Consider the following 12,671-nt stretch of genomic DNA (forward strand, 5'->3'; position numbering starts at 1 on the left):
TCAATGACTAAATGTGTTTTGGGAATAGTGGTCTAAAGCAACAACAAAAAAATGGAATGGGTAACACTTACTATACACCTATTGTCTGTTTCGTTTATCTAGTACACAGCTGGATTGATTGGTTGAAGCTACTCAGTCATTGCATGTCATAAAAATGTCAGTTGACAAGTGAGAAATCGAACTTTGTTGATAACCTGTGCATCTTCACATCTGCTGTAATAGACCGTCAAAGGTAGTGGATTTATTTTTATTTTTAACCCAAGTGTCTTGTTCTCTCTTGCAGTATGTGTTTGTGTCCTTGCTGTCCCGAGACAGTGTCTACGATGTCCTCAGGAGGATCTGTACACACCTTCAGGTGCGGAATAACCTCACAATATGCCATTGTCAAAGGGACTTTAGTATACCAGTAGATGCAGTAAAAGGTCAGTGGAACGCAGACCTTGGGGGAGAGAAGTTTGCCGGATGGGCGCACACTAACCAAGTTGATATTTGCCAAATCCATCAAGATTGCTGTATTGTAACAGGCCCACAATGTGGTTACTAAAGTCCCGTTTGGATACATTTCGCTGTTTTCAGTGCATAACATTTAGAAAGTTGTCCCTTTTTCGGGTTTAGAAAAAGTGGTTGCTAAATGCTAGCTCCCGTTCGTGTAAGCTGATGGCATAGCTGGCATACAGAAATTGTTGGTGGCAGTCAGATGTTATTTTACTGTAATGTAGATGATGATATGTACATGTACTGGGGTTGACATCCATACAAGCATTATACACCGATTTTTACCTCAACATAGTGTGAAATACACCTAAACAATAGCTTGAATGGGCTAATTTTGCTTGGGGGCAATTAGGCGATTCGGGATCTTTCCCCCCACTCATTTCCATTGTTTTTGGTCGAGATCCATTGACCTCTTTACCTCATGCATGGTCTGTGAGATTGAGCAGATATCGTGGATATCAATACTGATGTGTAGTTACACAATAGAGAACTACTAATTACTGTAGTTACAATGTAACCTTATTTTCCTCCTTAGGTGAATGGGAAGAAAAGCCTTAGCCTGAAGCAGTACTTGGAGGAGCCTAGCTCACTATCTATGGTAAGCCCAGCCAGTACACACAACGACACTACTCTGGGTGCAGTACAGTAGGATAGGTATGGTAGCCTGGGTGCCAAACGGTTTATGCTCTCTTACAAACATGGAATGAGTGACAAGGAGTTAGCAAGAGATCAAAACACAGTCTCGCACCCAGGATACAGTTGTGGTGCAACCAACCCTGCTTTACACAACAGTCTAGATCCATCTGCTACTCTTTGTTGACCAGCAGCCAAAGACCATAAATTGAACTTGGCAATGTGCAATTTACAGCATCCCTGTACTTTATAGTAAGTGTGTGTAGGGTCAAAGAGATAGATGGGGTCATGTAGCGTTAGAATTATTCAAGTCAGAGTTAGGCATTTGTTAAAGATGTCTATTTCTTTTTACTTTTACTGTTGGAAAGCAATATCCCAAGTATGAGCACAGTAAAGTACACACACTTTATGGTAAAAAAAAAAAAATTGAGCAAAATATAGTTTTTTTAGACACTACTGCAAGGAGACTGGAGTGGTACTTTAAGTGTTTTGAATATGCCCCTACACATTACTCAACGTGACTCTCATAGTAGTAAATTGCACTACTATACTGAACAAAAATATAAACGCAACATGCAATCATTTCTAAGATTTTACTGAGTTACAGTTCATACTGTATAAGGAAATCAGTCAATTGAAATAAATTCATTAGGCCCTAATCTATGGATTTTGACGATGTAGGCAATTTATGGTAGAGAAATTAACATCAAATTATCTGGCAACAGCTCTGGTGGACATTCCTGCAATCAGCATGCCAATTGCACGCTCCCTCAACTTGAGACACCTGTGGCCTTTTATTGTCCCCAGCACAAGGTGCACCTGTGTAATGATCATGCTCTTTAATCAGATTCTTTCTATGCCACACCTGTCAGGTGGATGGATTATCTTGGCAAAGGAGAAATGCTCACTAACAGGGATGTAAACAAATTTGTGCCAAATTAGCTTTTTGTGCGTGTGGAAAATGTCTGGGATTTTTTTTATTTCAGCTCATGAAACATGGGACCAACACTTTAATATTTTTTGTTCGGTGTATATACACTGAAGCATGCTTCTGGCCTTCCTTGTCAATTGTAAGTCCTCTTAAGAATAAGATAAAAACTGCTGTTTTTAATCCTTTAGTAGACCCTTTTTTGATTGTTGCCGTCATCATGGGTTAAGGACATCATGGGTTATTAAGAAGCTTAGCATGCTGCTATTTTACTCAGGCGAAAGTCAAATGTTTTTTTTTAGAGCTACTAAAGCAATAATAATCCACTCAGTGATGTGAGTGCTTAAAAGGGACCTCAAACTCGAACTGCCCTTCTAGCCTTTTCTCCTCTTGATCTTGTTTTTTACTCACTGGCATAATGGTAGGTTCCAATTCGTTTACAAAAAAACCCATATCCAAATTAATAACAGCCGCTGGGAAAAAAGGCCAATATATAGAAAAAGAGAATGCCTACTCACTGTTTCGCTTCTCCCAAACGTGATAATTTAACAAAGCTTAGGCAATACAATCCCTAACTGGTCAACCAAAAACATTGTGATTATAATCGCCCAAACGTAATTAAAGATACCTTTTCCTTTCAGCCTCTCTCAACTTCATCTCCTCTCTTCCTCTGCGGGCCTCTCCTCTCTTCCCCTTGCTCCTCTCCTCCCTCATTCAGGATGAGTTCCCTGTGGTCAATGACTTCCCTCCTGTGTTGAAGTGGAGGAGAAAGCCGTCCATTCCGTCCGTGTCCTCCTCTCTCCCAGACCTCCTGGGGAACTCCACCAGCAGCCTGAGCGCAGTGGACACCCCCTACCTACCCACTGAGGTTCCACTGACATTGAAGAGTAAGATCAAAGGTAAGCCCCGCTCAATCATCAATCATCATGGAGCAACAGGTTCATGGGGCGACAGATTTCTTGGGTTGGAAAGGATTATTTTGGATTAAAAAATGACTCCAGGCTGCACATAAACGCCTAAAGCCTGATAGAAAGTATGTCGAAATTATAATGGACCTATATATTTGGAAATAACTGCCCTTTTTCCAGTCCACAAATAGATTTTGACAAACAAATCAGTCCAAACAAAAGTATTCGCAACCTTCCTTTTGAATTTTTCAATCCTTATGTGGATTGAAACCCTCGATGTTGCTTGCCCCTAGAGGTTAGAGAGGTAAACCTGGCCACAAGACGGTTGCCAGTTCGAAACTTTGAATCCCGGGTCTTATGGGGAAAGTCTAAAAGGAAGTGAGCAGGCAACTGGAGGGTTGCTGTTGTCAAGTCCTACAAATGGTGTACATGTTTTAGGACCTCTGTCAGGTTCAAAGTTCAAAGCCTAAATCATACAGCAGGTATCCTCAAACAGTGGACAATAACCTAACCACTGGTCCAAGGTCAGATATTTTCCAGCCCTTTTATGGCCTAGGTTAGGATTGGGATGACGGTAATCTGATCCATAGAGGCAACCTTTCATCCATCACACTGTCAGCACTCTCACAAACAGCCTGTCATGCTCAGCTCAGTCAGCTCAGTTGTAGCTTGCATGGGTGCCTGATTTACTTTTTTTTTTTATCCAACAACAGACGGGCAACGACAAGCTAACTAAAACAGAAACAGGCTAACTTAGCTAAATGACTAAATTATACATACTTAATGACTAACATTTAAATGTAAGCTAGGCTCTGTTTTGGTTCTCTGTGCCTGACGGTAGTCTCTCATGACAGACGGGTACCGAGATAACTCTTGACAGAAAAGAGGACTATTAGCCGATATCTCTTTCTTCCTCCACACGCAAGCTGTTTTTGCTAATGTAGTCATTGGAGTCACCTTTTGGGCCACAAGTCACACGCTATTGACTCACACACTGATAAGTAGGGATCTATGGCTACTAATTACCCAGCCGATAGTCTTTTTCTAACCAGCGTGCACAGAGACACGTACGTTCTCCAATAAACTACCTGAACTCTTGATTTTTGTATGAGCTCAACTTATTTTTTTTCTTCTTCTTTCCCTTCTACTGGCTAGAGCAGAGATGGACAACTGGTGCCTCCCCACCCCCCCTTTTTTTAGGCCGGGGACCAATTAATAAAAGTATATATTTTTTTTTTTACATTTGAACTCAACATACTTTTCCTTGAGAGTTAGAGGAATAGAGTACATAAGGTGCAATTTCGAAATTTGGTTGTGCATCAGCATCAGCAGATTGGTAAATTAGTCTAGTGGCCAGCTATCTAAACTTCTAGTAAGCAGTTTAGATAGGGTGGAGGCAAACGTTTGCGGTTTTCACTATGGCAAAATATGTAGAATTGCAGCAAATTAGCTGTAAAACTGAAGAAGAAAAAATTCTCCGCCCCGTGGCAAAATGAGAATTGCTTGAAATGAGTTATAAAATAGCAAAGTCTTCTCTCCGCCCCATGGCAAAATGTGTAGAATAGCAGGATTAGCATTAATTATTAAGCCAGTGAGGAGTTTATGTATGGGGGGCAATGAGTGTTGAATTTAGTCAAGATAAACTTGTATTGCTATTTTGATATGTGAGGCATATTTACTCTAATAGAAGGAACATAATGCTTAGGTTGTTACAAGTGTACTGATATAAGTGTGATGCACGTGACATCCCGGCAACTTTGAGAAAAAAACACTTGACATCGGAGTTGTCCCTGTTGACATTCGAGACGTTCTGTACATATTCGTGAGGCTAGCTTAGCATCTCACTCTCCATTGAATACAAGCGATTGACGTCAACACCCTTCATCGAAGAGTTCAAAAAACTATTAAAATAACGAGATGTATCCACCAATCCAAAGACAGGAATAGGCGGGAGCTTGACAGCCCGCTGTTCTGCTCTGTGGACAACAAATCCCATTGTTAGGGTGAAGACACAAGCATCTCGTCATTATTTCCAGTATCTCTGGTTGTCCCTGTAGTTCTAGAAGTATGAGAGGTGCCCTCAGAGTGGCGGGAAACACACAGACTTCTCCTTTCATACATAATTGTACCTTCTCTCAGATCATTAAAAGCCCCGCTGTGTGGTTTTTAGCAGGGTCCTGTTCATTAGGCACCAAATTGAAGAAAGTGGACTGAAAAATGGAGAGACTACTTTGACTTGTCCAATAAGAAACGCACATTTTCTGTTTGCCGTTGCAAAAACATTTCCATAGCGTGACATAATGAACAAGACCCTGTCGAGGCCAACCCCAGCCCTGTTAAAAAAGATGGCTAGAATGAAATGTTAGCACGATCAACGCATACAAATGTACAAAATATATCTGACTGTAAAACTAGCTCCAAGACTAGTATTGTTCCTTTCTATGTGGAAGCACCACTTCAAAGCAACGATTATGGTTTAAAGGGTGTGTAGGCTAAGTAAGGTTGTAAATGGATCCCCTGACTTTCTCCAACGTGTCTACCTTCAAGTTTAATTCCTGCTGCGTTGGTGTCAGACTTGGGATAGGAGACGGACAGTGGTGCATAGCTGTTACATGCTGACCAGACCAGACACGTGTAACGGATGTGAAATGCTAGCTTAGCTAGCGGTGGTGCGCGCTAAATAGTGTTTCAATCGGTGACGTCACTTGCTCTGAGACCTTGAAGTAGTGGTTCCCCTGTTACACACGTTGCGTGCGCGAGCGTCGCAAAATACATTCAGAAATCCATGTTATTCAATTATTGCTGGCGCGCGCCAACGAGCGTCTGCGAAAGTCTCCAACGAGTGTGCGCTGAAAGCCCTGCCTCTCCCATCTCCTCATTGGCTTATAGAAGCAGGTACCCACGTGCCATCTCCTCATTGGTTATACCCACGTGGATGACTGAAGGACGAACTGTTTTGCCGGTAGTTGTGGTAATACAATGAAAGTTTCACCATATAAGTTAAATGATGAAAAAGCCTGGAAGGAGGAGAGTTGACTAGAACCAACTCGGTTGGCCGTTTTATGTGTGGATTAATTGTCGGAGTAGAGGACCTTGTGCATTTCAGGTAAAATAACAACTCAATGTTTATATCCCAGGACAAATTAGCTAGCAACAGCAAGCTAGCTAAATAGGACAAATTAACGTTAGCTAGCAAGTGTAAGCTAACTAGCTAAATTGCCATACATGTTTAATGATTTTCGACCTGTCCCCAAATTAATGTCATTGGTTCAGTTTGTTTTGATATTTTAACCTGCGTGTGGTGATCGCGTTTGGTGTGGGGGGGGCAAAATAAATTTATGCACGATAGCGCACGCGCGCAGCCGGTTTGGGTTCCGTGTTAGCCACCCACATACTCAGCGCTGTGTTGACTGTGTAGTCTATAGAGAAAGAAAAGCTCAATGATAACACTCAGGCCATTATGCTGTGGTGTGTTGTCTAAAGACGGGTTGGTTGTTTAGCCACAAAACCGGCACTTACGCAATGTTTATTGAAAACATAAATACATATGTGAGCACTTGTTGTCTCTCAAATATATTGTTACAGTTGTTGGTTAGCTAGCTAGCAATTATTTTACCATATTAGCAAAACAAGACATGGTATCAATAACAAGATACAACGAGCTGTAGCAAGCCACCCAAGATTCCCCACATTCCCCGCAGCGTCTTGTCATTGTTGCTAGCTATCTGACCATTCAGAATCACAATGCCAAACGGCCTTCTGCCTCATCGATGTGCGCGCATCATTTTTTTGTGACGTTGTCAGCCGACCCTTCTATAGAGACAGAATAGCTTAATGCTAATGCCTTTTAGCATTGCTCTCTCTTGTGGTGTTGTCTATAGAGAAGCAACAGCTCAACGCTAACGCTAACCCATTTTGGTCTGTTGTGTTGTGTGCAGAGCGGAGTCTGGAGACGGAGAAGATCCTCCTGGCAGAGCCAGTACCAGAGCTGGGCCACATGGAGTACCAGCTGCTCAAGTTCTTCATCCTTCTGTGAGTACTGGACAAACTCACCAGGTGCTGTTTGTGTTCTCGTGGCGTGACAAGCACCATAGGAGTTGGCAAGGCAACCCAAACAGATCTGGGACCAGGCTTCGGACGGACCACAATGCACTCACATCACACACAGGGATAAGGTCCTGTTATTATGCACTTCGGAAGAATATAAATTGCATCGACTTCTTTCCTGGTGTCACCGCTCCTCACCTCCTTCTCAAAACCCATTGGATGAGAAGGTCAGAGGTCCCTCCCCTCTGACCTTCTCGTCCCATGGGTATTGAGAAACACGAGGAGTGACGACGTGAGGAATCAAGGCAATGCAATTGCGATTCTCCCTTGCTGTCATACTGCCACCTGCTGGTCATAGTAATTCTGACCAGTTCTTATTAAACTTAGTGTACATATTACATTTGCATCTCTTTACATGATCATTTTTTTTGTAAATGGCATTACGCTGTTCTTTTTCATGGCTGTTAAGATTTTTATGAATTTTATAGCATGCTTGGGGGGAAAAAACTATGTTGAAGCTCATGGCACGTCACTCACATAATGATCCATAGGCCTTTTACTATAGCTGTCAGTGTACACGTGTGTGGAAAACAATGTGGGGAAAGTGTATGTCTCTTGTCTCCCTCAGTATCATTCTGCTCATCGTGTCCTCCTGCTACCTGGCCTTCCGTGTGTGTAGTCTGGAGCAGCAGCTGTCCTTCCTCAATACACACCCGACAGTGCACATGAGAGAGAGGTGAGGGGCACACACATACACGTGCATTGGTTCACACACACAACCCGAGAGCGATAGTTGAGTGTGACACACACACACATAAAGACATATTAGTTTATAACGTAGGTGCACAGGTCGAGAGACGAACTGGAGTAATCAAGGTGACCGACAGTGACACACATTCAATACCACCTTGCACACTCTTGCTTGCATCTAGCTGATCTGGAGTGTCATCATTAGTCCAAACCGTTGCAACTAAAAGGAGAGCTTCTATTGGACAAATTCAGGTTGGTCCCTCCCTATGCAATAAGGCCAAAATATCATATCACAATATTTTAGGTTTTTGAATAATACAAGTTCTAAATATGCTTCATGAGTAATGCATAACCCTAGGGTGGCAACACATACATTTGAAATGTTTTTTTTTAATGGGGATTTCTACATTCTGATTGTTTAATACTGTTCAATCAAACTTCAACCAAAAGTTTGAATATATTGGATACAGTGTTTGACATGACAACGAATGACAAATTCAGGGAGGGGTTATTTTAACTGGGTTGGAACCAAAGTGTTGGTCAGTGTTTCCCGGTGGACCCTAATTAGAGGTTACATTCTAGGTTATCTTACTTGATGTAGCTAAAATATTCATGTTTTGCCTATTCCTCTCTGATTTAGAATATAAAGTTGCACAAATGACATGCTGATCTATGTCTACACCAGCACTGGTATCAGACTGTATTTTTTTAGCTAGCTAGCTACGTTTGCTCTGACTAAGCACATTTAGCCAGCTAACTATCGATGAGCATTCGTGGCTAACACAACTTATTTTAGCCACAACTTGCCAAGAAAAGACAAACTAGTTGTTTGCAGACAGTAAGATGCACAAACTAATAGTGTCATCATAGAAGGCTTGTGGATTTACAGGACGTTAAGAAGCGAAGTGGAAAGCAGCACCGCTGTCACAATCTTGTTGCATCTGCAGCATTGACCATGCAGACAGTCACTGCGGGTAAACAGCAAGCGAAGTGGCTGTGACTCGTGGTAGAGCACTCTCCTTGGGTGACGGGGGGTGGGGCTTGGCGTGTGTGGAAAGAGAGCGGGAGAGAGACGACTCAAGTAGAAAAACGGGTGAACTATAAAAAAAAAAATTAAAACTGCCATTGCATGCGGTGGAGTGGCGTAACACATTAAACAAACCATACATTGAAATACCGTAATACAAGGTAAAGTAAAAACCCAAACTGGTACGTGCATCAATACCGGTATATAGTCAAATACGGCATGCCGCCCAGCCCTAGGTTCCTTCGTTCAGAAATGTTTTGCGACAGAATCGTTGGAATGAATACAACTCAAAAGCTTACCTTGACTTGGAAGAGTTGCAGTGTTGGATAGCCTTAGCCAGCTAGCTAACATAGATAGCATTCCTCTCTGTTTGATTCATGTCGGGAATAGGCTAAATTAGCTGCATTAGCTAAGTAGGTGAAAGGTGAACTATGCTTCTTCTCCTGGCGTCACCAGAAAATGCTAACATACGTTTTTCAGGGATACAGTATTTGCAACCTAACTTCTGTTTCCTCTGAAAAACGGAAGCGGGAACTCCGCTCAAGGCATCTTTCTACGCCTGCCACATTAGGTTAGTCTAAGGTAAACTAGTTACTATCTCCCTCTCTCTGCTGCGTCTCCTTAATTTCTCAAGAAATTAATTTGTTGAAAACTGTTCAACTATTGACTTTCTCTGTCTGCGAGTCAACTACTCACCACACTTTATGCACTGCAGTGCTAACTAGCTGTAGCTTATGCTTTCAGTACTAGATTCATCCTCTTATCCTTGGGTGGACAAGTTGTTCATTCATACTGCAAGAGCTTTTGATAGATTGAAGAACGTCCTCCGGAAGTCGTCATAATTACTGTGTAAGTCTATGGAAGGGGGTGAGAACCTCCTAGATTTTGTATTTGAAATCAATGTACCCAGAAGACGGAAAACAAATCTTTGTCCCCCAGTCCCTTTGTTCATTTCCTATCTCAAGAGAGTGCTGAATGCTTTGATAAGTCATATTTGCTGCATAGTCATATTTTACTAGATATAACATTATATTCCCACTTCAAGATCAGATAGTGTTATTGCTATGCCAACGTGCATGTTTGTCTCCTCCCAGGTAACACTTGCTGTATGCTGCGTCCCCATTGGACAGATGTCCTGTCAGTCACGGAGGTTCTCCTGATGATTGGGCAAACAGAGACTCGGTTCATTTACCTGTCCCACCATGTAGGTGTGGAGGAGTGCCCTGCTGGTTCAATGAGAAGACAATGACTTGAGAAAAGCCAAGATCCGAAGCAAAAACTGCACTTAAACAGACAGCCTAGTAGGGGGTGCCAGTGAGTCAATAATCCTCTTGTCATTCCCTAGAAAGACTATGGACCCCTCGGGACAAGAGACTAGGATGGAATGAGGAGAATGGAGGAAAATTGGAAGTAGAGGACTAGAGAGTAAATGTCAATAGGGCTGTGCCAACCAAGTTCACCTGACCTTTGACCTCAATGTCCTTATTTTACTGCCAAGGAATTACAATTACAATTCCAGTCGACTGATCAGACACCTTCTTCGCATTCAGGATTTCAGAGACTAGAGTATTTTTTTTTCTTCCAGAGACTTTTTCAACAGGAACAGACTGAACCCAAGTGGGTGTTTTTTGTGTACACTTTTGTGGAGAGTTGCTGCCAGAGAGACTGAAGACAAGGTATTCCCTTCCGTTAAGGAACTCAACCTGACCTGGTCAAACAGTTCCCACCGCAACCCACCCGGCAATGTTTACTGAGCACCGTCACTAAGGCACGAACTCTCCTGTACCCTAATGAAGAAACTATTTCAATAGACATTATTATCAGAACTTTATCTGCCTGTCAGAATTGTGAGATGATATGCTAGAGTTACGGCTGAACTATAGCGGTCTTGTCATGCAAACTGAAAACATGGTACCGTGTGTGTCGGGTGAGGTCGACAAGTCGTGAGGTGAAAGGATGCGAGCGTGTGTGCGTGTCAGTGTGGGTGCGTGTTTACGTGTGTATGAGTGTTTTCAAACATTATGTGTGCAACTTAAACAAGTGACTGGGAATATCTCAAGGTAGCGTGCAGCTTCTCCACCTGACAAACGATGCCTGCATGTAATGTAACACTAGATATTGACCGAATTGTAAAGCCATTGTCTGTGACACTGTTGCATGGATGTTATCGACGGAGTGGAACTAACGCAGAGTAAAGCAGTGACGGTATCGAGAGAGACGCAGGTTGACAGAGAATGTCGTTGCTGTTCACTTGTTCTGTAGCGTTCCACGTGGAGGTGTGTACTATAGAGATTGTACAGTACTTGAAACCTAATCATTGCATTTCATAGGAGATTATGTATTCATGTCATCCATGGTGTGGAAAAATATGGCCTCCACTTCAGCTACTAGGTGCACCTTTTTAAAGCGTATCTGAGGCTGGTTCAGAGAGAATTGTGTAGACTAGAGTGTATTTACTACTAGAGCCTGTATGTATTTATTTGTGTGCAATTTTGTACTGAGTCAGAAAGGCATGTTGTTTTTAGTGAGTCGGTATGGGTGTTTGTTCACTGACGTATTTCTAACATGGGTCGTGTTCATTTTGCACAAAAGGGGGGGGGGGGGGGACTGATTTTAAATTAACTACTTGGATTTGTCCAATCGTGCCCTAATGAATACGACCCTGTCTTGCAGTAGGGCTGGAGTCAGCAGTGCCGTGCGTAACTGTGAGACAGCAGTGACTAATAAACAGCCTTCCTTGCCTGTGCCTCTTGTGACCTTTGACCTCTTATGCACACACTTCCTGACCCGTGCCTCTTGCGACCTTTCACCTCATATAACTGGATCCCAACACTGGAAATTTAAACATCTGGAAGAAATAATGGAGGAACATCAACAGTAGGTCCTCCCCCTACTGACCTACAGCCTATTTACCGTGCAGGGGTTACTTTATTACAAGTGTGTGGGATGTTAGATTAGTTGGGAGAGACTATGGTAAACACAGTGATGAAATGCCCACTCTCGGAGGGTTAAATGTATGCATTTATTGTTTGCAGATGTGTTCTAATACTTACAGTGCATTCGGAAAGTATTCAGACTCCTTGGCTTTTTCCACATTTTGTTACGTAACAGCCTTATTCTAAAATTGATTATAAAAAATGTTTCCCTGATCAATCTACACACAATACCACATAATAACATAGCAAAAACAGGTTTTTATACATTTTTGCAAACATATTAAAAGTAAGAGTGAAATATCACATTACATAAGTACAGTGCCTTGCGAAAGTATTCGGCCCCCTTGAACTTTGCGACCTTTTGCCACATTTCAGGCTTCAAACATAAAGATATAAAACTGTATTTTTTTGTGAAGAATCAACAGCAAGTGGGACACAATCATGAAGTGGAACGACATTTATTGGATATTTCAAACTTTTTTAACAAATCAAAAACTGAAAAATTGGGCGTGCAAAATTATTCAGCCCCTTTACTTTCAGTGCAGCAAACTCTCTCCAGAAGTTCAGTGAGGATCTGTGAATGATCCAATGTTGACCTAAATGACTAATGATGATAAATACAATCCACCTGTGTGTAATCAAGTCTCCGTATAAATGCACCTGCACTGTGATAGTCTCAGAGGTCTGTCAAAACGCAGAGAGCATCATGAAGAACAAGGAACACACCAGGCAGGTCCGAGATACTGTTGTGAAGAAGTTTAAAGCCGGATTTGGATACAAAAAGATTTCCCAAGCTTTAAACATCCCAAGGAGCACTGTGCAAGCGATAATATTGAAATGGAAGGAGTATCAGACCACTGCAAATCTACCGAGACCTGGCCGTCCCTCTAAACTTTCAGCTCATACAAGGAGAAGACTGATCAGAGATGCAGCCAAGAGGCCCATGA

General features: G+C 42.2%; 1 protein-coding gene across 2 annotated transcripts in view; it reads left to right on the forward strand.

The window, feature by feature from the left end:
* Positions 1-11,534, forward strand: part of LOC110491849 (GRAM domain-containing protein 2A) — a 57,139-nt gene extending 45,605 nt beyond the window's left edge. For both annotated transcript variants that reach the window (XM_021565661.2, XM_021565670.2), the window contains exons 7-12: positions 284-355; positions 1,031-1,093; positions 2,775-2,955; positions 6,903-6,996; positions 7,640-7,747; positions 9,883-11,534. In XM_021565661.2, the coding sequence (XP_021421336.1) occupies positions 284-355; positions 1,031-1,093; positions 2,775-2,955; positions 6,903-6,996; positions 7,640-7,747; positions 9,883-9,886 (522 nt within the window). In that variant the 3' untranslated portion in view covers positions 9,887-11,534. The remainder of the gene's footprint in view (positions 1-283; positions 356-1,030; positions 1,094-2,774; positions 2,956-6,902; positions 6,997-7,639; positions 7,748-9,882) is intronic.
* The last annotated feature ends 1,137 nt before the right edge of the window (positions 11,535-12,671 follow it).

This window comes from Oncorhynchus mykiss, chromosome 2 (genome assembly GCF_013265735.2).
Source record: "Oncorhynchus mykiss isolate Arlee chromosome 2, USDA_OmykA_1.1, whole genome shotgun sequence".
NCBI lineage: Eukaryota > Metazoa > Chordata > Actinopteri > Salmoniformes > Salmonidae > Oncorhynchus > Oncorhynchus mykiss.